Below are 25688 nucleotides of genomic sequence, written 5' to 3' on the forward strand. Positions count from 1 at the left end.
ATTTTTTGCTTCCCGTTCTTGTGCGCTGGAAATTCACACGACACAAGGCAATTACCCTACTTCGCATAAGCAATTAGTTGTGTTTAAGAATGGATCTTTCTGATATATTTTTTCACTCGGCGAGGGTAAATATGTAGCGGGGAGCGGTGGAACTGTCTCATTGATTTGCTCGTCTCCTCTTTCAGTTTCCGTAACATCAGCTTAAGCCCAATTACAGCAGATTTGGTTGCCGTCGGTCTCCGCGGATCGACTTCTGTTTTTCCTTCCTGGGTCCTGTGTGCGGGAGCTTTTTTATTTTTTTCCACTCTTATAGGAGGGGGGTATCATAGCATATTCACTCATTATTACAGGCAAAGCCGGCCCCAAAAGCAAGCGTTAACGCTTTAATTAAAAATGGAATCATATCTCGGCGGGGGAATTGCAAGGGAAAACGTTTTTTTTTTTGTTGGGTTTTTTTTTTGGTTGGCTTGTTTGTTTATTTGTTTGTTTCTGTTGTCGCACGTCTGAAAAACCATCTGCATGGAACATCGTTTTTTTTCCAAAGCCAGAAACATCCCAAATTTGCACTTGCATGTCAAGTGATCCATCTTAATTAAAAAAGAAAGCAAGGAAGGAAGGACGGTTGGAATGATGGTGGTGGTAGCGGGGTGTGTACTGTATTCACTGTCTGGAAGCTTCTCCGGCGCTCAAGTCCCACTTCTCAGATAAGCCCCTGGCACGGCGTTCGGATAGGTCACAGCTTACTCCAGATATGCAAAGTAAATCGATAACCTCCAAAAAAAACGTCATCTTTAAAGACCAGTCGGGCCTCTCCATTGCAGCTCCACCCGCTACCTGCCAACTGGCTCCGTTTGCTGCAGCTGCTGCTTCCAGGGCCACGAGGCGACACACACACGCACGCACGCACACACACACACGCACACACACGGTCACACACAGTACCGACCTGTTGCCGTGCGTTTCATTGTCCCTTGCAGAGATTCACCAGCAAGCAGGATGTGATCAGGCACTACAACATGCACAAGAAGAGGGACAACTCGCTGCAGCACGGCTTCATGCGCTTCAGCCCCCTGGACGACTGCAGTGTCTACTACCACGGCTGCCACCTCAACGGGAAGAGCACCCACTACCACTGCATGCAGGTGGATTGACGAGCATCACACGCACACGCACGCGCACGCGCGCGCACACGCACACGCACACGCACACGCACACGCACACGCACACACGCACACACACACACACACACACACACACACACACACACACACACACACACACACACACGCATCACGTGTTACGCAGGTCTCAGAAATCAGGCTTTTGCTGAGTGACTTCAGTGTGGATTCCAGGCCCCAGAACACCAACTGGGATGCTCCGTAAAGTCTGCTGTAATCTCCAATCGTTCGCGTTGTCAGCCCCATCGATTTTTTTTTTTTTTTTTTCACATATTTTTGGTCAGGGGTTAGGTTGTGTTCCTGCACACCACCAATATCCGACAGAGTTATGGTTTGCGCAGATGACACCATTTAGGGGCAATAGAAGAGGGCAGGGAGTGGAACGGCGAAAGGCTGTCGCAGTACGGCGTGCGGAACATGCCCGAGGCCGCGCTGGCAACAACAAGACACGGACGGGCACTTAGATGGTTGAAAGTCACACAGTTTAACTACATCTATAAAAGGAAATTACGGTTCTACTACTTTTTCTATTAACCCCAAATTGCGTTTAAGAGAGCAGTTTGGCACATGGCGTTCGAAAGTAAATAAAAGAAAATGTAAGTGGAGGCGCACATGTGCAGCCGCTCTCGCCGTACCGCCACTTATTCCCTCTCTCGCTCCTTAATTGGCATGGATAAAATTCGGTTAGGTGTTTATATGAACTACACATTTTTCATCTTTTAGTACCAAGCGGCCAGTTGAAGATTATTTCCCCCTTCGGATTTGTTTAATTTTTGCGTCTGCTTATTTTCAAGGTGTCATTGTGCCGAGAGCTTTCTTACCCGCGGGCAGTAGCCCAGTGCAGGATGGCCCCAGAGATATTCTTCTTTAAACCCCTCTCAAGGCCTAATTGTTATTAAGACGTTTCAGACCTTGTTTTAACAGACCGTGAGAACCCGCAGATGTCGGCATCGGCACTTTTGATTTAAAGGGAAAAGAAACACAGAGGGGCATTTTCTTCATTGTTTGACTCAATATGGAGAAGTTGCCCCGTTTGTGCGGCTGAAAAGTGCCAGGGATGATATACAATTGCTGCTTTTAATTCAAACATTAGCTGGTTTTTCCTTCTGCTACCCTCCGAAGGCCCCCCCTGACGACCAGAACATTTTAAACTAAAGAACAGGACAATCATTGTCCCGTGGTTACTCACTGCCCCCTTTCTCTCTCTCTCTGCTTCCCCAAAGCCTTTAACTCGTTTTGAAGAAAGGGCAGGGTTACAGTGACTTGCGTGTCAACACCTGACTACACCTACACCTCTTATATAAGTCGGTTCCAACCACAGAGCGTAACCTTCATTGAAGAGCTTCCTCTCTTCACTTGTCTCAGTCACGTTTCCAAGGTTTGACTCATCAAACTTGAGGCTCGTAGCTTTGATGTTCCCAGAGCTGAAGCTCATAACCATGACCCAAAGGTTGAAAAACAGCGACCTCCATTTCTAGGCCGCCAACGGTAGTTTAACCACACTGAGAGCATTTCTCAGCACCACCTGACAGTTATCACAACCCTTGAAAGAGCTTGATTTTTTTTTTTCTTTTCTTTTCATAAAATGGCGTCTCTACACCAGACACCCAAACTAAAACTATCATGTCTGCTCTAGGGCCAGACATTTCATTTTCCAGTTACAAGGCACATCTCTGCTCTGCAGGTGGGCTGCAACAAGGTGTACACCAGCACATCTGACGTAATGACCCATGAAAACTTCCACAAGAAGAACGCCCAGCTGATCAATGACGGCTTCCAGAGGTTCCGGGCCACCGAGGATTGTGGGACAGTGGAGTGTCAGTTCTATGGGCAAAAGACCACCCACTTCCACTGCAGGTATGGAGGCACAATATGCAAATAGCGGTTTGAACACCATCATTACATTACCGGACGTCTCTGTGATACCGTAGAAACCCTTACCAATCGTCTAACCAATATATTTTGTTTTCCATGCCTTCCTTAGGCGCCCAGGCTGCACATTCACCTTCAAGAACAAGTGTGACATTGAGAAGCACAAGAGCTACCACATCAAGGACGATGCCTACGCCAAGGACGGCTTCAAGAAGTTCTACAAGTACGAGGAGTGCAAGTACGAGGGTTGCGTGTACAGCAAGGCCACCAACCACTTCCACTGCATCCGCTCGGGCTGCGGCTTCACCTTCACCTCCACCAGCCAGATGACGTCTCACAAGCGCAAGCACGAGCGCCGACACATCCGCTCCTCCGGGGTCATCGGGCTCTCCTCCGCCTTCATGCTGCCGAAGGAAGAGCAGGAAGAGTCGAGTAACGACGACCTGATGGACTTCTCGGCCATCAGCAGCAAGAACTCCAGCCTCAGCGCTTCACCCACCACCCAGCAGTCCACCACCTTGCCCCACCTGCTGGCCCCGCCCACCACGGCCATCTCCTCCTCCCCGTCCGGCCACACCCTGAAGCCCACGCCCTCGCCGCCCAACATGGGCCAGCGCATATCCAGCCTCCTGTCCCAGGCCCTGCCCAGCAACATGCCCGTGGCCCTGGCTCTAACCAACAGCGCCTTGGCCGCTTCCAACCCTTTCTTCCCCCTGATGCCGCGGCTGCCTCTGCAGCTCCCGCACTCGGCCGCCAGCCTGATCTCGGCCGTGTCTTCCGCCGCCCACTCCATGCCCACCGACACGGTGACCCAGGGCTGCTCCACAGCGGGCGCGGACGGAGCCATGGCGTCCACACCCACCTCCTTCGCCACCTCCCCCATCATGGAGAAGATCTCCGCTAGCAAAGGGCTGATATCGCCCATGATGGCCAGACTGGCGGCCGCTGCTCTCAAGCCCTCCCACAACTCAGACAGAGGTTGGTTCTTCCACATCACAAGGGTTATGAACTGCCCCGTTGAACCTAAAGGGATACTCCAGGTTGGGGGAAATTGGGTTTTTGTCCGTTCTGGACCAGGTCAATCACGCTAGCTGTGTGAGCACAGTGCAAGGCTGCAGAGGGGATCAGCCTAGCTCCAGTGAAATGAAGCTTCAAAAAAACAAAAAAAAACCTGGAGTATCTCTTTAAATGCAGTTGCTAAATTAACAAGTTGTCACCGCGGATGAGAGAAGCTGTTTTTTTGATGGAACGTTTTTATGGATCCAAGATTTTCAAAGTAATAATGGACGAGTTCATGTAAATCACATCCACATGTTAGAAGCCGCATCCTCCTTTTATATGCACTTACGGGCCATGTGCATGAGTGTGAGTGTGTGTGTGCGTGCGTGCGTGCGTGTGTGTGTGTGTGTTTGCTCGCTCTAGTGAAGCCCGAGCCCACAGAGTGCACCCGGAGGTCAGCGCTATCACTGTCCCACAGTGCAGAGCGAGCGAGGGAGAGAGAGAGAGCAAAACTGCCGCTTTCGGGCTTTGAGGGACATTCTGGAGGCAGGGTCCGCTGCTCTGGACTTGTTATTGTGGTGATCGTTTGTCAGATACCCATAATCCATTCGGAGATAAATGCGCTGACAGGGGAGAGTGGAGCCTGTAAAAGTCTCTTACTGTCCTCGGTGCGGGGGGCTCGGGGGGGTGGGTTTGAGCAGTACATGTTTCCTCATCATTGGTCTCTTATCTGAGCCTGCGCTCGTTCCGAGCAAATGGAGGGGGAATGAAATTAAGTTCAGAAATTGCGAGAACGAAAAATGTTGTTTTGTTTTCTGTTTTTTTTTTTTCTTTGCTCTCTCTCTCTCCTCCCTTCTGCTCTATGCAAACTGATATGAAAAACAGAAATCGCTCAGGCAGAAATGACTCAACGCACCAGAGCTGAGAAAGAGTCTCCTGTTTCAGTGAAACACACGGAGAGACAATCACAGCACACAGGCTCACACACACACACACACGCACACACACACCTGCCGGCGCACACACATACATTGGGATCTTCTCGAAATCCGCTCGTCAGCCGCAAACAGAGAATCCGCAGTTTCTGTCGAGCGACACACTTCACAAAAATATTACAGATAATTGGCTTGTCTGTGTTTATCACATTGCTCCGAGCAAACCATCCGAAAAATGAAACTGGAGTTCAGGTAATAAATTGATAATGCGCCGATGGGCGCTCTCCCCTCTCGCTCGGTAGCGGCAGGACGCTCGGCGCTAAGCCCAAGCAGGTGGGGTGCGGATTGTAAATTGGGCAAAGCGGGGGAGCATCTCCGGATGCCGGGGCTGGGGAGGATTACAGCGCCTGGTGGTGTTCCTGCAGAAGGACAGGCCCGGGGAGACAGACGGGGCAGCTGCTCCAGGGAGCGGCGCTGAGCCCGGGCTGTCAAGCTGAGCTCCACCTCTGGGCCTCCAGCAGGTACCCCAACCACTGGTAGGGCCCTGGTGGAGGTGGGGCCTCCGCAGATGGTGCCGCCGCCGCCGCCACCGCCTTCTCCTCACTCCTCCTCCTCCACCTCTCCCCACCGGCAGGGAGAGAGGGGTGGGGGGGCCGCATCCCTTCCCTCTGACGGGGAGCGCTTCTCTGGATTTTTTTTTTCTTCTTCCGTATTTGCTTTAAAGAAATGACGTCGGGGGCTAAAAGGGGGAGAGAGCACGTGGTTTCGTGCTTCTCTGTCGAAACGGTGTAAGGAGATCGTCAGGTGTTCTTTTTTGTTCTGAAGGGGGGCTGTGAAACTTTCACCCTGTTAGGATTAACTCATATTTTTTATTTATTCCTCTGGCTCTTTCTGCATTCAGTATTTTTTACAGCATTTCTTTTATTAGTTTTCCACCCTAATTCAACCCCCCACAAGTGGGGTTTTTTTCGCCCCCAGAGAGTGGAGCATCTGAAAGGTTTTACTAATTAGACACAGTACAAATGATCTTTACAAGCTCTATATCTTATCCAGAGTAATAACATGGTGCGACATTGTTCCTGGATAATTTCCAGAAAGACTCTGCTTTGAGTCAAACCCATTTGTTCTCCCTCTTAAGGAAGTGGGTAGAATAAATGATTGCGCCGTGCAGCGGCTCAACAGATGTCGGCAGCACATGTGTCTCCGAGCAGCGATTCCGATTCTCGGCCTTTTTTTTTTTCTTCCGTATCCTGGAGCCTCCTTCCAGGCCGTGGAGCCTCTCGGCCCGGACCTCCAGACCTGTCTATGCTAGTCGGCCGGTACGGCGGTGATACCGGGGGTATGAGGTCGTCTCGAAGATGCTTTTGTCCCGAGCCACGTTTTGTCGGTAGGAGCCAAACCAAATGTACGTCCCAGCCTCGGCCTTTTAAACCTTCTACACAAATACGTCACATCAGAGCTTTTTAGGAGTAAGAGGGGACGACGTTCCTCGTGAAACACAGGATTAACTATTAATCAGTTTGCCGGGGACCCCCAGGAACCTCTTGAAGGACCCCCGGGGGTCCGCATTGAGAACCTCAGGGGTAACGGCAGCCTGCCCCCGTCGTGCCTCCGTGGCGACCGCGCGTGGGGCCGTCCGGCGAGGGGCCGCTCTTGGCGCGACGAGCGACGTGATAGCCGATGACAAGGCGGGCATGTGTCTGGCCGCTTTATTTGGTGACAAAAGCCCAGTAAGCACCCGGTGACCTCCAGAAAGGCACGAAACTGCGTGACTTCCCCTTGCCTTAACCCCCCACTCCCCCCCCCACTCCTCCGCCATTGTCAGACTAAACCGACACTGACACTGACGCGTCGCCATCTTCCTTCGCTTTCAGCTGACAACGCCCAAGACCGCCTTTTCCGCTCCTGTTGGGCCTGATATGTCTCTGGGTCATCTTGTTTCAGCCACATCCCCCCTACGTAGGCTGGTCTGGGTCTGAACCTCCTCGGCGAGGGGGGGGGGGGGGGGGGGGGGGCTCGCCGGGCTCGCCAGGGCCAAGGGCGCACACTTGGTTGCCCGTGACCTTGTCTGTCACAATCCCTCAGCACCACCACCACCATCACCCCCGTTTCCCAAAAACAACAAATCCCGGCCACTGAACCAAACCAATCGCGGCCCGCTGATGCACTCGCGTATGAGAGGTTTGCGCCGGCAGTCCTCCACCCCTACCCACCCCCACCGCCCTTCCTGCCTCCACCTTTTTTTTTTTTATTTTTTTGTTTTATTAATAAAACACCACTTACTGTCTCCCAAAACCCCCAGCTTTCTCTCTACAGCCTCAGGGCAAATTAATATTTCAATCACTTGGGGATTGAGGTTTGGGGTCCTGGAGGGGGGCGGGGGGGTGGATTCACCTTCCTTCCAGCATTTACTTTACCCCCTCTCTCCCCCCTCCCCCCATTTATTTATTTAATTTAACCCGCTGAATACCTATTTGGTGTGGAATGCGATCAAGAGGTCACACTATTTGAACCGATCTGATTGGCTGTCAGCTCCAATCTGACCGACGTAAAAAAAAAAACCCAAACGCCGCTCTCTCCTCGTGGGCACGCTCAGTGGCACGAGCTGCCGTCCGTTGTCAGGCCAACGAGGAGCCGGGGAAGAAGGGGCCGGGGCGGAGGTGGGGGGGGCGGGGGACTGCCACTTTCCCTCAGCATTAGCATCTCACTTAATGACCAGTTACGAGGCGGCCCGGCAAATGAGTTGTGACAAGTGCTGCAGAAAAATGAGTTTTTTTCCCTCATATCTCCCACCGCTCAATCCCCATTTAAAAGGCCTGACGGCCTGACATAATTCCGCAATAATTATCACTCCAAGTATTTTATTTTTTTGGGGGGGGGGGGGGGACAGAAGTCAGATTGGATCTTGTCACGGGGTAATAACGCTGACCAACAATAACTTTGTTTTCTCCCCGTCGCCTGGGCTGGGTCCTCAGGGAGCGAGCAGCAGGCGTCCTCGGCGAGCCGGTTCAGTCTGGTTCAAGTGAAGCAGGAGCCGGCGGACGCCATGTCCGGGGCCTCGCAGGACTCCATGCAGGAGCACAGCCTGGACCTGAGCAAGAAGGACCACAGGTGCGCCGCCTAACTCAACCCAAATAGGACATTTTAGGATGCCTCGTATGGGGGATGACGGAGATATGAGATATTCATGCTGGAGAAATATTTGAGATTGTAATCGTCAAGGATGTGGAGGTTATGAGCATCGATGAGAACAACTTGAACCATCGATGAGGTTCGGAGAATGGCATTACTTTACTGAATTAGCGAATTGCGATTCCGACATTTAGTGAACCGAAAAATCGAAAAATCAATTATCCAACAAGGCAAACCCATGAAAACCCGTGGATGGAGCACACATTTTTGGGACGAATCCCGCTTTTTTCCGCGCCTGCGTTCCTGCGGCCATTCATTCCTCCGTCTTTGACATGCGCAGTGCGTACAACTGATATCTGAATTCGCCCGGTAATTAACACTTATTCTTTGGCGAGAAGGGGGTTTTGCACAAACCTTCAGCCGGGATCTGCACCCCCGACTCGTGGCGCTCGGATTTGCGGAGCAGGCGGCGTTTCTCCCCCTCATTATACATGCACACCTTGCGTGATAAATAGTAATATTTACTGTTCTCATGCAAATCTTGACTAAACATTGTTCATTTTCCTTGTTCCAGTAATGAATCAAACGGACACGCTGTACCGGGGAATACATCTCTTTTATCCTCGCTTATGAATAAGGTAAGATCCATCCATCAAACGCTTTTCATCCCAAGACAAATTAGCGGGCCGCGGAGGGGCCTGTTTGTTTTTTAATGTTTCACCGCTAATAAGATGAGTTTGTATCATTTAAATTTTCCAGCCATTTTTCATATGGTGTAATTTTCACCGCACCTCTCACAAATTAATATAATGAAGCAGGAGCTGGTTGCCTTGCCAGATATATAGAGTTGTTTGTTTTTTGATGAGCTCTTTCTAACTCGACATCCATCCCCCCCACCCGATCTCACTCTCCCTGTAAATATATATATATATATATATATATATATATAAATAAATATTTATTAATGGAGTTTGTAAATTATTTGATTAAAAAGTCAGAGGGGAGAAAAAGGGAAGCCATCAACGTCATCTTTTTTTTTTTTTGTTGACTAAGTCTTAACGTCAGTGGAGCTACATCTAAACGCCCGTGTGTTTTTGTGGAGATTAAAGTGGACATTGTGTTAATCATAGATCTTCTCTGGCTGATACAGATGTAGCGGGTGGTTTCCATTACCTTGATGATTTAATGACAGATCAGTCTGCGTGGGGTTTTATACTTTTTTTTTTTTTTTTTCCCTCTGGCTCGCCAGAGGGAGGAGGAGAGGAGGAGAGTCGCGCTCCCCCTCCCTCCCTCGCTCCTCGTCTGGGAGAAGTGTACGTTCATGAGTCACAGTCCACAAAGCAGCCGCTGAACCCTGACAGGAGGAGGGCTTGATGACCCATTGTCCTACAGCTCTGCCCGTCGTGTCAGCCTTTTGGGGTTGCGTTCCAAGCCACCACGTCACATCATAAAGGAGCGTGCCGCCGCTCCCGCAGGATGCTTTGGCACACATTTTTTGGCCTCCGCTCAAGCGAAATCACGGCTGTTTGTAAACCTGGCGAGAGAGCTATTTCGCTTCGGCCTTGCCAAATCCGTACCCGCCGGTGTGTGTGTGTGTGTGTGTGTGTGTATCGGTGTCTCGGCGCGGGCTTGTGTGCTCACAAATGTCTGGGTGCATGCACATGGTGCTTCATGGGCTGTGTATTGTGCAGATGTCGCAGGTGAATCCCGCCCTCTTTAACGCCATGAATCTGAAGACGGAGCCGGAGGGCGGCCAGGGCCCCGACACCTCGGAGGCAGCGCAGTATCTGAGCAGAGTCATGAAGAGGCCTCAGCCGGAGAAACCCGCTGAGATCTGGAGGACGTATCTTCGCAGGTACTAAACAGCGACGCGGCTCGAGTTAGTCGGGGCTCTTTAGCCGTTTGAAAAGGAAAATTGCCTCTGAGAAAATGCTGCCTAAATATTGTGAAAGGGATACACACTATGCTGAGGTGGAGGAGGATCTGGCATGTTGCTACAACAACCGTTTGCTGACACACAGGTTTATTTTTAGCAATCGTCCTCGCAAGATTTATCTGTGTATTCGAGCGGATCAGGCATCGCTTTCACCGTGTTTTACGACTCTCCGTTCAGGTTCGACACGGACGACTTCTGCGAGGCTCAGTGCGACTTCCTGCAGAAGGTGCACTTCCACTGCCTGGTGGAGGACTGTGGGGCGCTCTTCAGCACCGTGGACGGGGCCGTTAAACACGCCAAGTAAGCATCTGACTACTGCAAAATGGCCCTTATTTACCGCGTAAAAACTGGTACAACTCTATATCACACAGATGTAGGGTTCTATATTAAAGTTGGAAATCCATAAGATCATGTGCGTCGGCTGGATTGGACCACAAGTCCCAGAATTCCATTTAAAATGGCGACGTTCATCCATATCCACAAATAGCTACGTTTTTCAAATTCACCGGGGAGGCCTTTCAGTTCTTGCCTGTTTGCCAAAAGTATAAATTATGGAACGCTTTAAAAAATGTATACCACTAATTGCCACTTTAATCCAACACATAACTGAATATTTTCATTGTTTCTTTGTCGTCAGTTTCCACCTCAGAGCCACCCTGAAGGTGAAGTCAGAGCCCTCTTTCAACCAGGCCAAGGAATCGAGCGAAGGCGCCCCCCTGCAGCCGGCCGCGCCCGTCTCCATGGCCAACAACCCGTCCATGGACGTGGCCAACCTCACCTCCACCGGCGGCTACGGCTCCCCGCCCCCCTCCTTGCTGGCCTGGAAGCAGCTGACCGGCAGCATCGCTCAGATGCCGGCCTCCATGCCCAACCTGCCCGCTAACTCCGCTCTGGCCACCACCTCCCTGGAGAACGCCAAGCCGCAGGTCAAACCCGGCTTCCTGCAGTTCCAGGAGAAGTACGAGCGCCTTCCCACTCCTCCTAATTAAGACCCCGGCATGTTTTACTTTGTTTCCACCATAACCAAACTATGTGTCTCCTCCAGCGATCCCTGTTTGGCAACCGACTGTAAATACTCCAACAAGTTCCACTTCCATTGTCTGTTTGGGAACTGCAAGTACGTCTGCAAGACCTCCGGCAAGGCCGAGTCCCACTGCTTGGACCACATCAACCCCAACAACAACCTGGTCAACGTCCGAGACCAGTTTGCCTACTACTCCCTCCAGTGTCTGTGCCCCAACCAGGTGGGTGCCGTGGACGTTTTAAAGCCTCAGGAGTGGAATTACCCACTGTCACACCCCAGAGTTTTCTAAGCATGAAGTATGCTATCTATTAGAGCGGTATTTGAGGTTATTTGACTCAAGGCTTTTACAATCACTCCTCGCTGTCCTCCATCTCGGCTGAAAAAGACAGTCGACTCGCAGCTGTAATGCCTGTTTATATGTCAATGATGTCATTTTGACTGCCGCGTTCTCCCCTCAGAAAAGGCCAATTTAGCTGATATTACCCAATAAATCATTGTCAACCGCACAGTAAACAAGGCTGTCTGGAATAGGGCAAAAATCAGGGGAATGCTTTGCAAATGAAACCTAAATGGCAGCCCCCGCCTGCTCTCGCGGGGCTGTATTTGGAGAACCATTTAAATGAATTCATTAATGTGTCGAAAATCACCGCTCTCACAAAAGGGCCCCCCCGCCCGCTCCCCCCCCTCGCTGTCTGCAGCCGCCCCCTCCTTCCCAGCCTCCACCTCCTGAACTGAGCAGATCTTATTTGGCCTGTTCCTCCGGGACCAGGGTTTCACAAACAGATGGCGATGTGCAGACATGCTGGGAAAGAGAGCTGGGGGGTAGTTTGGTAGAACTAAGCAGAATATTAGATACCGTGTTGTTATTATTATTATTATTATTATTATTATTATTATTATTATTATTGATAATAATATTAATCCCCGGGGGGGAATTCAGGTCTGACAGCAGAAAAATTGTCAAGAAAGTGATACAAAAAAATATTATTATTATTATTATTATTATTATTATTATTATGCAGGAACCCTCACAGAAATAAAGCAGCCTCAGGGATGTGGGTATTCTTAGACCTGAAAACCCATTTTAATCAACTCATTTGGAATTCCCCCCCCGGGGATCAATACATTATTTTCTTATCTTATCTTATCTTATCTTCTCAGCACTGTGAGTTCAGGATGAGGGGCCACTACCACTGTCTGCGTCCCGGCTGCTTCTTCGTCACCAACATCACCACCAAGCTGCCCTGGCACGTCAAGAAGCACGAGAAGGCGGAGCGTCGTGCCGCCAACGGCTTCAAGTACTTCACCAAGAGGGAGGAGTGCGGCCGTCTGGGTGAGTGCTCCTCGCGCTGCGCCTCCTCCTCCTCCTCCTCCTCCTCCTCCTGCACCTCCCTCTGATCGCCGCAGATTGTCTGCCGTGGTGAGGAGACGTGCTCCAGAGCCCCTCGCCAGCGGAGCGCCTCCCGTGGCACGAAGCGCGCGTGGCTCGCACCTTTTGTTTTGATATTTTGCATATGGCGCCGTGGCTCCTCGCGCCCCGCCGCCACTCCCGGCTGCACTATATGAACAATAATGTAAAAAGGGGGCAATCATAACCGCGTTGTTGTCTTCCTCCTTTTGCCCCCGTCAGAAATTAGCAATTAGGTTTGTGTTTGTTAATTATCCGGCTTGTCTGGTTGAGCCTGTTTATGTTGTGAAGCTGCGCCTCACAGCCACCATCACAGAAATGAATTAAGTGATCTTTTTTTTTTTTTTTTTTTTTCCCAGGCAGTTACACAGAACCCGCACACAAAGCAAACAAAAACAGGCCCTAAACAGCTGTTTTTTGTCCCCAGCCTGATCTGCCAGCTGTATTGTTTAGGCCGTGGAAAAAAAAAAGCAGAAAGGATTACCACCGCCGGCTCTCCAGTCATAAAGAATTGATGGGTCGCCAGTATCCATGGCAGCAACATCAAACTGAGCGTGGCGGCTGATGTTACCTGGTTTCCGCCTCACAAAGGGCCCTGCGTGTGCCAGGGGTTACTGTTATTTGCTCAACTTCGCGTGTTTAAAACATTGTGTACAAAAGGTATTTGATGACACGGACGTGTTGTGCCCTTCGCTGGGTGCCATGGTTACTGACATGCTTGCACCTGCCCAGCATGCTACGCTTTCAATTATTCCTGCCTGTTTTTATATAATGGTATTTGATTAACCGGCAAAAAAACATTCATTTAATTTGAAATCATAAAGCAATTAGAGCTACAGCGGCCTAAACATGAGAAAAGAGCGAAAGATTATAAAAACAGACAGCTATACCATAGAGAGGAGTGGGGGGGATATGACAATGTGGAGATTTTGAAAAATGAATTTAATATGGTAATAATTATATATTTGCTTTGGTTTGCAGGGGTGTGTGCATTATTGGACCCATGGAAAATGAGAATTTATTTATGTAAATTCCTAATTGAATAAAGCATGTCAGTGTAATAAAAGAGCTCCACAGGTTTGTCCGCAGCAGCCCAGACTGGCTCAGTGTGACACTGGAGGGATCTAATATTCTCCGCACCGCGCACGTACGCTCCCAAACGCCAGGAAACCCGATCCGTCCTTTGTCCCGGCCGTGTCCACATGTCACCGGCCAACCGCAGCTTTCTTTCACCTCCGCACACATAATAACACTGTTTCCACCGGGAAGGGGGAGAGATCAATCCGACGTGCGACGGCGAAATGAGCGGTTCCATTCCTTTGTGACAACAGGATTCAACGCAGGGCTGGGGCACAGGGACAAATATGTTGATATTAAATATCAACATAATTTTGGACAAATACCTCGATATTGATATGTTATTCTGGGGATGAAGATATTTCATATGCTTTCATAAAAAGTATTTGCAAAGCAAGACATTTTTATTTTATTTTGAATATTTAAAAACATTATACAGGTTGATGCATTCATAATAACAGTCTATGGGTTCTTTAACGACAACTTATGCTAAATGTGTGAATTGCAAAGTGAACTATCACAGCAATGACAAGGTTCTAAGTGGCTTTAAACAACAATTGCTGTTGTGCTAGTTTTTTGTTTGACAATGTATGTCTATAGATTCTGGATATTTTTCTTATTAAACATGGGGCAGTCATGGGGCTCCTCCTCCGATTATCTGATTAAAGGAACCTCAGCGGTGACGTGGATGGAAAGTTCAGGACTCGAACCTGTGACAGCAGCGTCTGACCCGGTCACACCACGCCGGGTTCTCACTGCTCGGTGATGATCTTCACTGGCACTACTGAAGATAACCTCACAAACGTGTCCACCTTGCAGGCTGACGCTCTGCTCATCTTGATCATACTACTCAATAACCTTTCCACTCCAATCAGGAACTCAACAACAACAACAACAACAACAACTTTGGTTGGATGTTTGGAAATCTGGATTCAAAACCATGATTCAGTGCTCACAATGCACCAGCTTACTGTACCACACCGAGCCGAACCCCAGGCTGTTCTCAGGAAACTTCTGTGTAATCAAGTTTGAGTTTCTCCCCCAAAACACTATGGAGAGCTACATGTAGATGCAGGAGCGCCAATAAATATTTTGCCAAAAGAGGTTCCAGCGGGTTCCCAGCAAAATGATTCAGAGTTAAAATGATTATTCTGGACCCCAGAGAATCTGATCAAATGGGGTCTGTGGCATATGGATGTACATACTGTATGTATGTACGTATGTATGTAAGTATGTATTTATATACTGTATGTATCAATGTATGTATCAGGCAAAAAAAGAAGACAGCCCTATCGTTAATGAATCGTTAAACTCTGTAGACATGCATTATCAAACAAAAAAAATTGAATTGTTGTCCAAAGCCATATGTTTTTGTTCAATAATAATAATAATAATAATAATAATAATCATTTTAATCTTTGAGCACCTGCCCCTTCTAAGATCTGCACACGCAGCAGTACTTCAACATGGGTTTTTTTTATTTCGTATTTTAACCCTCCATTCCGCTCTGTTCCAGGCTGCAAGTACAACCAACTGAACAGCCACTTCCACTGCATCAGGGAGGGCTGCCAGTTCTCCTTTCTCCTCAAGCACCAGATGACCTCGCACGCCCGCAAGCACATGAGGAGGATGCTGGGAAAGAACTTCGACCGGGTTCCGTCCCAGGTACCAACACGCGGCTCACATCCTGTCGCTTTAAAAGAGGCCGGTGACCTCAAACTGGCTGAAAAGTTTTCGTGAAACCCAGAAAACAGGTTTTGACTTTAGTACACAAAGACCAGTTCCTTGCACGCCCTATTACTGGTTATTTAAAGTGTTAACTGTTAGAGTGCCATCCCCAAAGTACACTTCCTCCCTCTCTTTATGTCACCTTGTCTTTCCTTTAAAAGAAAAAATATATATATATATCTATATATATATATAGATATTTATATTCTGTAGACAGACAGACAGTTGAGAGGTAGATAAACATACAGACCAATAGATAGACAGATAAGTGGTAGACAGATAAATAGATGAGAGGTAGACAGACAGATGCAGTTATGTTTCGATTGTGGATGAACTTGCTTGAGGAAACCTTTGTGTCCTCATGCCATAACTGCGACAGAATGTACAGAATGTAGATGTGTGAATGGTCTGCAGCGTTATTTGCATGTTAATTCTTGAGGAATGTTGGTCTTTTAGAGCTTAAATATCTTGGTCTTCTCCCAGCTGCCCACACTTTAATGGCATGTGGAACAGGCATGCTTGCATTTTTTTCTCTCCAGACGACATTTACCTGTACTGTATACTATATATATATATAAATATGTATGCACACAATATTGTATATATATATATTTATACACAAAATATTATATATATATATATATATATATATATATATATATATATATATATATATATATACATACATAGACACACACACACGCACACATACATATACATACATACATACATATAAATATACATATATACATACTGTAAATATTTACGTACATATATACATATTTATATATATATATACATTTATACATATACATAAATATATAACTTACATGACATCTGCCGTTCTAGGTGATGTCCCTCGACCAGAGGGCCGACGACATGCAGCAGGTCTCGGGACCCAGCATGAACTCCAGCTTCTCCGGGGTGATGGACGAGACCGACGACTACATGGACTACATGGGCGGAGGAGGAAGCCCCCTGGGACTCTCCTCAGAGTCCTCCAACCAGGACCGCAGCTGTGCCAGCACCCCCGTGGGCAATGAGGGCTCCCCAGCAGGTGAGTGTGTAACCGGGTCTAGTCCTGATTATGCCATGAAATAGTCCTTGAAATGTGTTCAGGAGGATGGGACTTTAATTCTAAGAATCTATTGTGGAAGCAAAACATGATTTTTTTTTCCCCTGATCATACCTCATAGAGCCATACCATTTCAGAGAGTTTCCGATATTTTTTGATCCGGCGCACAACTGAGTAAAATATTACAATAAATATTATTGTGCATAACACTAATGCTAGATCGCACATCACAGTGCACTCCTCTGTTTGGGGTCCTGAACTGCCTTTTCACATGTCCCGGTCATTCCGTCATTTCATTAATAAACAGAATATTTTTAGTATATTTCCTTTTGTCCGTGTATGGCAGCCTCACTTTAAAAAGAAAAGTCTGTTTGCAGCACGTGAGCATCTTGCTCTTTAAATCAAAGGGCTGAAATCTTTCTGTCTCTAGACTTGAAGACGCACATGCTTCTCTGCTTTTTGATTATTTTTTAGTTTTTTCCAAAACTGAGCCCGCCACCACTCGTATGGTTTCACATTTCTCCATTTGTTGCCGATATGACGCACTACTCTCATTGTTGTTGCTTCGGCTGGTGTTTGGGTTACTTGTCTTAGGCTTAATTTTGTATCATTCTCTTATCTTTTCCCTTTTTACCCCCCATCCCTGTGTGTGTGTGTGTGTGTGTGTGTGTGTGTGTGTGTGTGTGTGTGTGTGTGTGTGTGTGTGTGTGTGTGTGTGTGTGTGTGTGTGTGTGCATTTCTCTGTGTGTATGTGTGTGTGTGTGTGTGTATTATCTGGTGTCTCCAGTCACCACCTCTGCTCCCTCCACCCCCGCTGACACTCCTGCTCCCCAAAACGCTCCTCCTCCTGCTCTGCAGCCTGGCCTCCAGGCCCCATCCCTCCCTCCCGCTCTCCTCCGCCCTCCTCTTCCCTCACTCCCATACCTCCTGTCTCCATCCTGTCTGTCATACTCTCTGCTCAGCACCTCTCTGGGAGCCACTAGGAGTGTTGTCATGCCAACCAACACACCAGCTTTCAGCCCCATCATTGCCACTCCGTCTCCGGTTAAAAATGACGTCCCTATAGTGCAGGATGCTGCAGGTACTTATCTCCCGCACAAAACCAACACTGCAGCTGTCACTTTCAATTGAGTCCGGTGCAGAATTCAAGTGTGTGATTCTGTCTCTCTCTGCACCGACGACTGTGGAAAGACGAGCGAGTGAAAGTGACTCAGCATGCAAAACATGACAAAACACACACAGAAAGGTCAAAGTGAAGTGCATGCCTACTCGGAGGGTAGGCATGCACATCAAAGAAACCCAAATCTTGCCGCTTAAGGGGGAAATGCATCCGTCTTACCTGGCGTCCGATCGCATTTAAGGTTTTTGTGTTGTGTTTAATTAGTGTCTACTTTAAGGAACCGGTCAGTAAAGCACCTGCGGTCAAGAGCCCCGGGCCTTGTTTAGCGTCCATTAGCGGGGCCGCGTCGGCGTCCTCTCGCCTTAATCACGCCTCAAATTTTATCGAGGCTCGCCGCCGCGCAAAACGGGGATCACATCATTAGCGGCGACCCCGGGGCGCCGCGCGAGGTGGGCGCCCTCGTAAAACAACACGGAGATAAGAGGGCCGGTTAAGACCCGCAGCTCCGCCTCTGTTCGGAGGCCGCAGACACCCTGTAAAAGTGTCATGTTCCTTTTAGCGGAAAAGTCAATCACTTACACCCGCCTCCTCACACACACACACACACACACACACACACACACACACACACACACACACACACACACCCACCACCGCTCTGTAATCAACGTAGGATTTAGGAATTAAACAAATAAAACATTCTGGGGCTCTGTGTGCTTACTCAGCTGAAAGCCTCTTCTGGTTGAGTAAGACCACACATCCCAGTTCCAGACACTCGCCGCGTGAACTGCTGGTGTTGAGTGGCTTCTGTGCCGTGATTGATTCGTTTTTTTGGTTGTTTTTTTTTTCATGTTTTCTTCCTCTCTTCAGGCAACACCATCTCCATCCCTACGGCCACCGGCGCCAAGAAGCGCTTCTGGATCATCGAGGACATGTCCCCATTCGGCAAGCGGCGCAAGACGGCCTCGTCGCGTAAGATGCTGGACGAGGGCATGATGCTGGAGGGCTTCCGCCGCTACGACCTGTACGAGAACTGCAAGGACCTGAGCTGCCAGTTCTCGCTGAAGGTCACCCACTACCACTGCACGCGCGAGAACTGCGGCTACAAGTTCTGCGGCCGCACCCACATGTACAAGCACGCGCAGCACCACGACCGCGTGGACAACCTGGTCCTGGACGACTTCAAGCGCTTCAAGTCCTCACTCAGCTGCAACTTCCCGGACTGCCAGTTCTCAGGCAACAGCACCCACTTCCACTGCCTGCGCTGCGGCTTCCGCTGCACGGACAGCACCAAGGTGACCGCCCACCGCAAGCACCACGGCAAGCAAGACGTGATCAGCGCCGCCGGCTTCTGCCAGTTCAGCTCCAGCGTGGACTGCGAGGTCGCCGACTGCAAGTACAAGCTCAAGTGCTCGCACTTCCACTGCACCTTCCCAGAGTGCAAGCACACCGTGGTGGGCATGTCGCAGATGGACTCTCACAAGCGCAAGCACGAGAAGCAGGAGCGCGGCGAGCTGCCGTCCGTGTCTCCCCACCAGGAGGGGCCGCACCACCTGGGCGTAGGAGGCATGTCGGGGGTCCCGCCCGCTTCCATGGGTCTTCCTTCTCCCGCGGCCGGCAGCCTCCACGGGAACCCTAACAACACCACCACCTCCATGTTCTACCCGCTGGGCGGCATGGCGTCCGACTACGGCAACGCGTACCAGCCCTCCTCCGTCAGCCTGGACTCCTCCCTCAACCTGTGCACCGACACCGGCAGCTCCCTCTTCTTCCTTAAGAACGCGGTTGGCCTCGGCCTGGGCGACTCGGTGGACCTCACTAAGAAGATGCACCGCGACGTGGCCATGGCCACCAGCCCCGCCCCTGCGCCCCGGCTGGGCCTGGTGCCGCTGGCTCCTCGGGACGACCGCACGGGGACGTTTGGCGACGCCGAGGACGACCTCTCTGCCGAGGAGGGGCCCAACGCGGAGGAGGAGGACGACGAGGACGACGACGACGACGACGAGGAGCTCAACACTGACTCGTACGAAGATTCGATGCCCGAGCCCGACGGCGAGAAGGACAATGGCGAGAGTTTTGACGCTTCCGTGAACCACACTGACGCTTCCCGGCTGGAAAAGCAGGAGAACGACCCCTAAAGCTCCAGGACGGAGAGAAATGAAACATGCGAACTATGAACAAACTGAAACGATGTGGCCTCAAGATGAAAACCACCACAGCAACGAAAAAAAAAAAGTACAACGTGGAACCATGACGGCCCAAAAATGATTTAATATGATGTTTACAAGATGACCAACATTATTAATTCAATTATGCATTAAAAAAAAATGAATGGAGACGCAAAGAATTAGGCCCACTTTTAAACACGGGCAGCAATGTATACATTTTACTACTACATCAGTCTTTTTGTGTGCGTGCATGTTTGACTTTAATTTATTTTACTCTTTTTGTTTTCACTTTTTTGTGTGTGGAAAAAAAATATTAACAAAAACAAAAACAAATCTCTCTATATAACTATATATGTAAGTGTGTATGTGTGTGTGTGGACGTTAATATACAAAAGGAAGTCGCAAGTCGCAGTCGACACGAACTGCCACGCCCCAGTTCGCTAAATTTGAAAAGGGAAGTAAATCACTGAGGTGGGAAACAGAATGTGCTGAAATATATTATTATTATTATTATTATTCTGATCCATTGAGAATGAGGGTTTACACTGCATTGGCACAGGCCCGTCTCTCTCCCGTTTTTTTGTTTTTGTTTTTTTTCTTTACGACGTGGAACTTCCTGACCAGTGGCTGAGCTTCTCCCAAAGTCCGGCTTTTCTAACAACCTCCCCCACACCCACCACCACCACCACCACCACCACCTCCCTTTTCCTCCAGCTCCACCCGTGGAGGAATCGGGTGTGTGTATGGATCGTGCACTTTTTACATTAGCTGACGATTACGGCGACGACGATAAGACGCTGAAACATATTTAATTACAGATATTTTTGTTACCGTTTGCATTGCTGCATATTCATATTAATTTCGTTATATGTCGGGGCTTTGGGTCGGAAGCATATCGTTATTTTTTCTTTTTGTTGTTGTTGTTTTTTTTTTAAGGCGGGCGCGGTCGTGCGCCCCTCCCCTTGGGGTCAGAACGAGCAGAGGAAGCGATCACTCAGATGCAGGGCGAGGGAGTGTGTTTAAATTGTACAGACCGAAAAAAAAATGATGTCTCAGCGGCATTTTTGTTTTTCCATTCACTATGGCTGTGGTTGAAGCTCCTGTAACAGTTTTTATTTAATATTTATGTGACCTTCCAATGAAAAAAAAAAAAAAAAAAAGATTTTTTTTTTTTTAGGGTGTTATTGCACTTTTTAGGTTCATTTTTACCTTCTGAAAGAAAAAAATATGACATTTATCTTTTAACAGGGAATTTGCTTTAAGATGTTGTTTTAGTTTTACTTTTTGCTTTGATGCACAAATAGATGTTAGTGTGACGAAGAACTGTCATTCTGTGATTTATTTAAAAGACTGGTTTTCATTTTACTTCTGTGATTGGACGGTTTTTAAAACGCGAACAGGTGGGCTTTGCCGGAGCTGTGGCAGCGCCCTCACGAGAGAAACACTAAAACAAACTGTGATTCAGACAAATCCTTGAAAAGATCGAGGCAACGCTCAGATACTGTAGTCCTAAATTACAAAATGGTCAAATCCACCCTTTGGTATCGAACGACCGAATGTGTAAGACGGAGGAACGGGCGATGCGATGATCTCCTGAACTCGGCATTGGAAAAGAATCATCGTCCTCTAGGGAATAATGTGTATAGATGATATTCCTCCAGATACTGTTTTGAGAAAAAAAAAAAAGAAAAAAAAAGGTTGTACAGTATTTTCCTCTGTAAAAAAAAAAAACAAACAAAAAAAATATATGATCAAAATGCTCTTTGATGAACAGCTTCCTTTAAAAAGAAAACCGTAAAAAAGGAGAAATGAATAATAAAAAGTTAAAAAATTGAAATAGCCTCACCATAGTTTGCTTGTGTGTGACCTTTGTATTTAAATATATAATTTAAATAAAAAAATAAATAAAAAAACGAAAGAAAATCCTGGACGGGTCCCGATCCTGCAGCATGAATTTGGCAGTTCCACAAATTCCTTAAATACTTTTCCAACAAGGTCGAAGCTCATACTAAATTTACGCTGATTTGAATTTATTCACGGATGTTTCCTGATTTATTTAACGACTTGGTTTATTCATATTTTGTTTGTCATTTTGTGTGCGCGTGCTTTTTATCATTAATTAAAATTCTTGGTTTATATTTAGTGTGCTGTGGTAAGCGTGCTGTGGGCATGCCTGGCGTCGTCTCCCCGGACTCGCTTGCAAGGCACTGCAACAATCTGTTTTGTTTCACGATACGTTGTTGGTATAGCGCTCGGCCCGGGAGACGCCGTGCACTTGAACACTGTTTATCCCTGTGTGTGTGTGTGCGCGTGCGTGCGTGTGTGTGTGTGTGTGTGTGTGAGAGAGGGAGCGAGAGAGAGAGAGACAGAGAGAGAGAGTGTATGTGTGTGTGTGTGTGTGTGTGTGTAAAAAAAAAAATAGCAGGATTTGTAAAAAGTTGAAATAAAGAAATTCTAATTATTATAACGACACAGATGTAGTGCTTAGTAGTGCTTTAGGAGGAGGAGGACTGGTGTGGTTCACAGCGGTGGTGTCTCTCTCTCTCCCTCACACTGCTGAAAGAAGGGTGTGTGTGTGTGTGTGTGTGTGTGTGTGTGTGTGTGTGTGTGTGTGTGTGTGTGTGTGTGTATGTGTGTGTGTGTCTGGTTTCTTTCACTCAGAGAGACACACACAGCACTGTAATCACACCGACCTCGTACTATTACAACTGTTCCGGCCAATCTGAGCCGTTCGGGGGGCTTCAATTTCATAATTCACATCCCCCTCCTCCGCCCTCCTCCTCCCCCCTCCTCCGCCCTCCTCCTCCCCCCCGGTCCCCGATTAAGTGTTTTTCTTCCCGAGTTTGATGCAAATCATCAGAGGAACCAACAATATTTATTGTTTTCCGGGGGCTTGGAGCCGCGACCGGGGCCTGCCGCCGCCGCTAACAAGATGGCTCCCGTTTCACATCCAATAGTAACAGAAGACTTTTTCACCCCCCCCCCCCCCCCCGACTTGATTCCTCCTCGCACCGCCTCAGTGTCACCCAGCGGCCACCTCCCCCCGCCCCACCTCCTCCACCCACAGTCTACAGCTGCTCCTGTCCTTCCTCCTCCTGATTCTTCCCTTCCTTGTGATGTTTCTTTAAATAAAATAAATAAATAAATAAATAGGGGGGAAAAAAAAAAAAAAAGACGGGTGAAGGCATCACCATCTGTCAGCCAGCTGGCATCCTGTATATAATCTAGCAGGGGGAAAAAAAAAATAAATAAAAAAAAGAATAAACATGGAAAATTATATTACACAAAAACCAGACGGAAGCGACCTCCAAATCCTGCATAGGCTGCTGCTGAAACGACAGATTGTTTTGCCGTTTTAATTAAGGGAGGAAAATGATGGTAAAGAAGAGTGGAGGGGAAATATAAAGAGAGATGTGGACGCACACGTGAACCTCTGTTGTCTTTTGGATTTTTGTTTGTAAGATATTGCACTTAATGGACTAAAAGCCATCTTTACGTTGGGAAATTAGAACATTTTCTATGAAAACTCGACCGTCAAGCGAAAAATTTGAAAAAAAAAAAAAAAATTCTCCACTTCCTTGCATTAGGGTTAGCTGTTAGAACAACTGTACATATTGCGTCTTTCCACTGGGATACAGTGCTGTTCATCTGTACTGTGCTATATTTATGTTTCCCCTTTGTCCCTGCATGTTAAATGCAAAAAGAAATAACAAATAAAATAAAAAATAAAAAAGGATTTGAGCTTTTTACTTAATGAAATAAAAACATACTTAGTAAAAAAAAAAAAACAAACAACAAAAAAACCTGTTTGGGCGCTGATGTCTTTTGAGGTCCCACGACCCCAACCGTGGCTGTACAAGTGTCGCATGCGAAACTTTCTTCACGCTCCTTACTAAACTGTTGAATGAAACCCCCACCACCACCACCACCACCACCACCACCACCGCCACCGCCACCACCACCACCGCCGCCGCCGCCCCAACACGCAAGCAAGTGTGTGTGCGCACACGCCAGCGCGGGCGTCCCGGGTTGACATGCCAAGAACAGGTTGTGTGTGTGTGCGTGTGTGTGTGCGTGTGGGGGAACAATCGGGCCTGGGAACACACAAACACACACACACACGACAGGTGTGTGCTGCATATGTGGTCGCATGACGCCTATAAGGCAGATTAGGGCCCAAACAGATGAAGCGCTGCTTAATGGCAGCATTTATTGAGTTCACAAAGCGAGGGAGGAAGGGAGGGAGCGGGGAGGGAGGGGTGGGAAGAACGGAGAGAAAGCAGGTGGCCGGTGACGGTGGGCGCGGAGGGATGAAGATGCATGCTGCACGGCCCCCCCCCCCCCCCCGGTCCAGGGAGGGCGGCGGCCGCCCGGGGATTTATGGACGCCGCGCCGGCCGCCCGACACTGACCGCGCCGCCCGGGCCGCCACGGGGGCCGGCGGCGAGACGACACGGAGCGAGCGGACGGAGGGAAGGGGAGGAGGAGGAGGAGGAGGAGGAAGAAGAAAGGGGAGGAAAAAAAGGGAGCGACGGAGGCGGCGACGGCGATAGCATCGCGGGCGGGCGCGTCCGGCCCCTCGGCTCGGGCCGCACGTCGCGGGGATGAAGCATTTCCCTCCTCTTTGCGATAGATCTCCATTTGTCTATTTCTGCATGCGTACGGGGGGGGGGCTTATTTTGGAAAGACCTTGGTCACACGGCGAAAGGAGAAAGGAGAAAAAAGGAAAAGGCGGCTTTGCCATTGGTAGCAGCTGTTGCCACTGAGACACCCCTGAGGAAAGGCGGAATTGGACACACATTCAGCCAATTTAGCATTAACCAGACCTTATTGCAGCGACACGCAGCTCGGCCTCATGCGGCTCCGTCTGCACCCAAACATTGGGTTTCAGTGGAACCTCGGGTAATTAGCGTGAGATTACGGTTCACCATACAGGGCGAGGACGCATTGTGGTCTTGTTTTACCGGGGAGCATTGTTGCACACGCTGTGGTCTTAAAATAAAAAAAGTCGGCCAACAGGGGGTGGCGGGGTGGGGGGGGGTAGATTTCCCGTGCCGCAAGCTCACGGTCGGGACCTCGTGAAGCCCGTTTTTTTCCACTGATATAATCGGTGTCAAAGTGGTGGGCCGTAGGAAAGACTGAGGAACTGGAAGGAGACGGCAGCGTCACAGCCATCAAACACAAAAAGCCGCGACGCTGAGCCTTTGATTGTTTTCCACATAGAAATGTAACCACAGCAAAACATGGAGAGAGAGAGAAAGAGAGAAAAAAAGTTGTTTAAATTCTACCTAGCAACCGTTGCTTGAAAGGATATTGACTTTAACCTTAACCTGATGATTTAATCTATTCATAAATCCAATGTTATTTTCGGGGGTTTCACGGCGCTCAGCCGCTCCGAACGCTCGGTCGTTCTGAATGAGACGGGGTTTTTTTTGTGTTTTTTTTGTTTTGTTTTTTCGGGGCCACACCTGCGCTTTCTGCTTCCAGTCCGGTTGCATTTTTCCATAAACACACTTGACGTTCTCCGGGGGAGGCGTGTAAATCTCTCGAATATTTTTATTCGCGGTGATGTACGGGAAAGATAACAAGGCGTTCTTTGCAAGTAATTGCTGGAAAATTCCTCCAGTTTTTAAGAACAGTCTGGGCGTTTTTTCTTTCGCCGAACCAGTCGGACCGGAAAGGATCCGGGGGTTGAGTTCATAACGAACAAAATTGTGCATGAGGACATTTTGATGTGCAGTTCCTCCGTGTTTCCAAATGATATTCTCTGATATTATCCTACAGAGCATTTTACTCTTCGTGTGGAGGGAGTGCCTTCCATTTTATATATATTTTTTTCCACAGCTCAGGGTTCACAGCATCATGCTGCCAACGCAAAAGGGATGAATCCAGGTCAGATGGTTGAAGGACGCTTCCTGCTCAGCACGCCGCCCACAAAACCTCAGCCTCGTGCGCACGCCGCTTGTCCCTCGCGCCGACTTGAGCTGTTTAATCGTCATTAAATCGGGTGGCAAAGTGCAGGTCGCGCATTGCTGTG

At 48.7% G+C, this 25688-nt stretch overlaps 1 protein-coding gene across 3 annotated transcripts in view; it reads left to right on the forward strand.

Annotated features, from left to right (window-relative positions):
- The window catches only part of casz1 (castor zinc finger 1), a 202941-nt gene extending 180453 nt beyond the window's left edge, over positions 1-22488 (forward strand). For 2 of the 3 annotated variants that reach the window (XM_080014895.1, XM_080014894.1), the window contains 14 exons: positions 978-1142; positions 2815-3035; positions 3163-4028; positions 7960-8095; positions 8691-8754; positions 9808-9971; positions 10230-10352; positions 10690-11010; positions 11098-11296; positions 12238-12409; positions 15078-15226; positions 16139-16346; positions 17152-17445; positions 18355-22488. In XM_080014895.1, coding sequence (XP_079871021.1) covers positions 978-1142; positions 2815-3035; positions 3163-4028; positions 7960-8095; positions 8691-8754; positions 9808-9971; positions 10230-10352; positions 10690-11010; positions 11098-11296; positions 12238-12409; positions 15078-15226; positions 16139-16346; positions 17152-17445; positions 18355-19622 — 4350 coding nt within the window. In that variant the 3' untranslated portion in view covers positions 19623-22488. The remainder of the gene's footprint in view (positions 1-977; positions 1143-2814; positions 3036-3162; positions 4029-7959; positions 8096-8690; positions 8755-9807; positions 9972-10229; positions 10353-10689; positions 11011-11097; positions 11297-12237; positions 12410-15077; positions 15227-16138; positions 16347-17151; positions 17446-18354) is intronic. The other variant, XM_080014896.1, reaches the window with a different exon arrangement.
- The last annotated feature ends 3200 nt before the right edge of the window (positions 22489-25688 follow it).

Source organism: Zeus faber, assembly GCF_960531495.2.
Source record: "Zeus faber genome assembly, chromosome: 15".
Classification (NCBI taxonomy): Eukaryota; Metazoa; Chordata; class Actinopteri; order Zeiformes; family Zeidae; genus Zeus; species Zeus faber.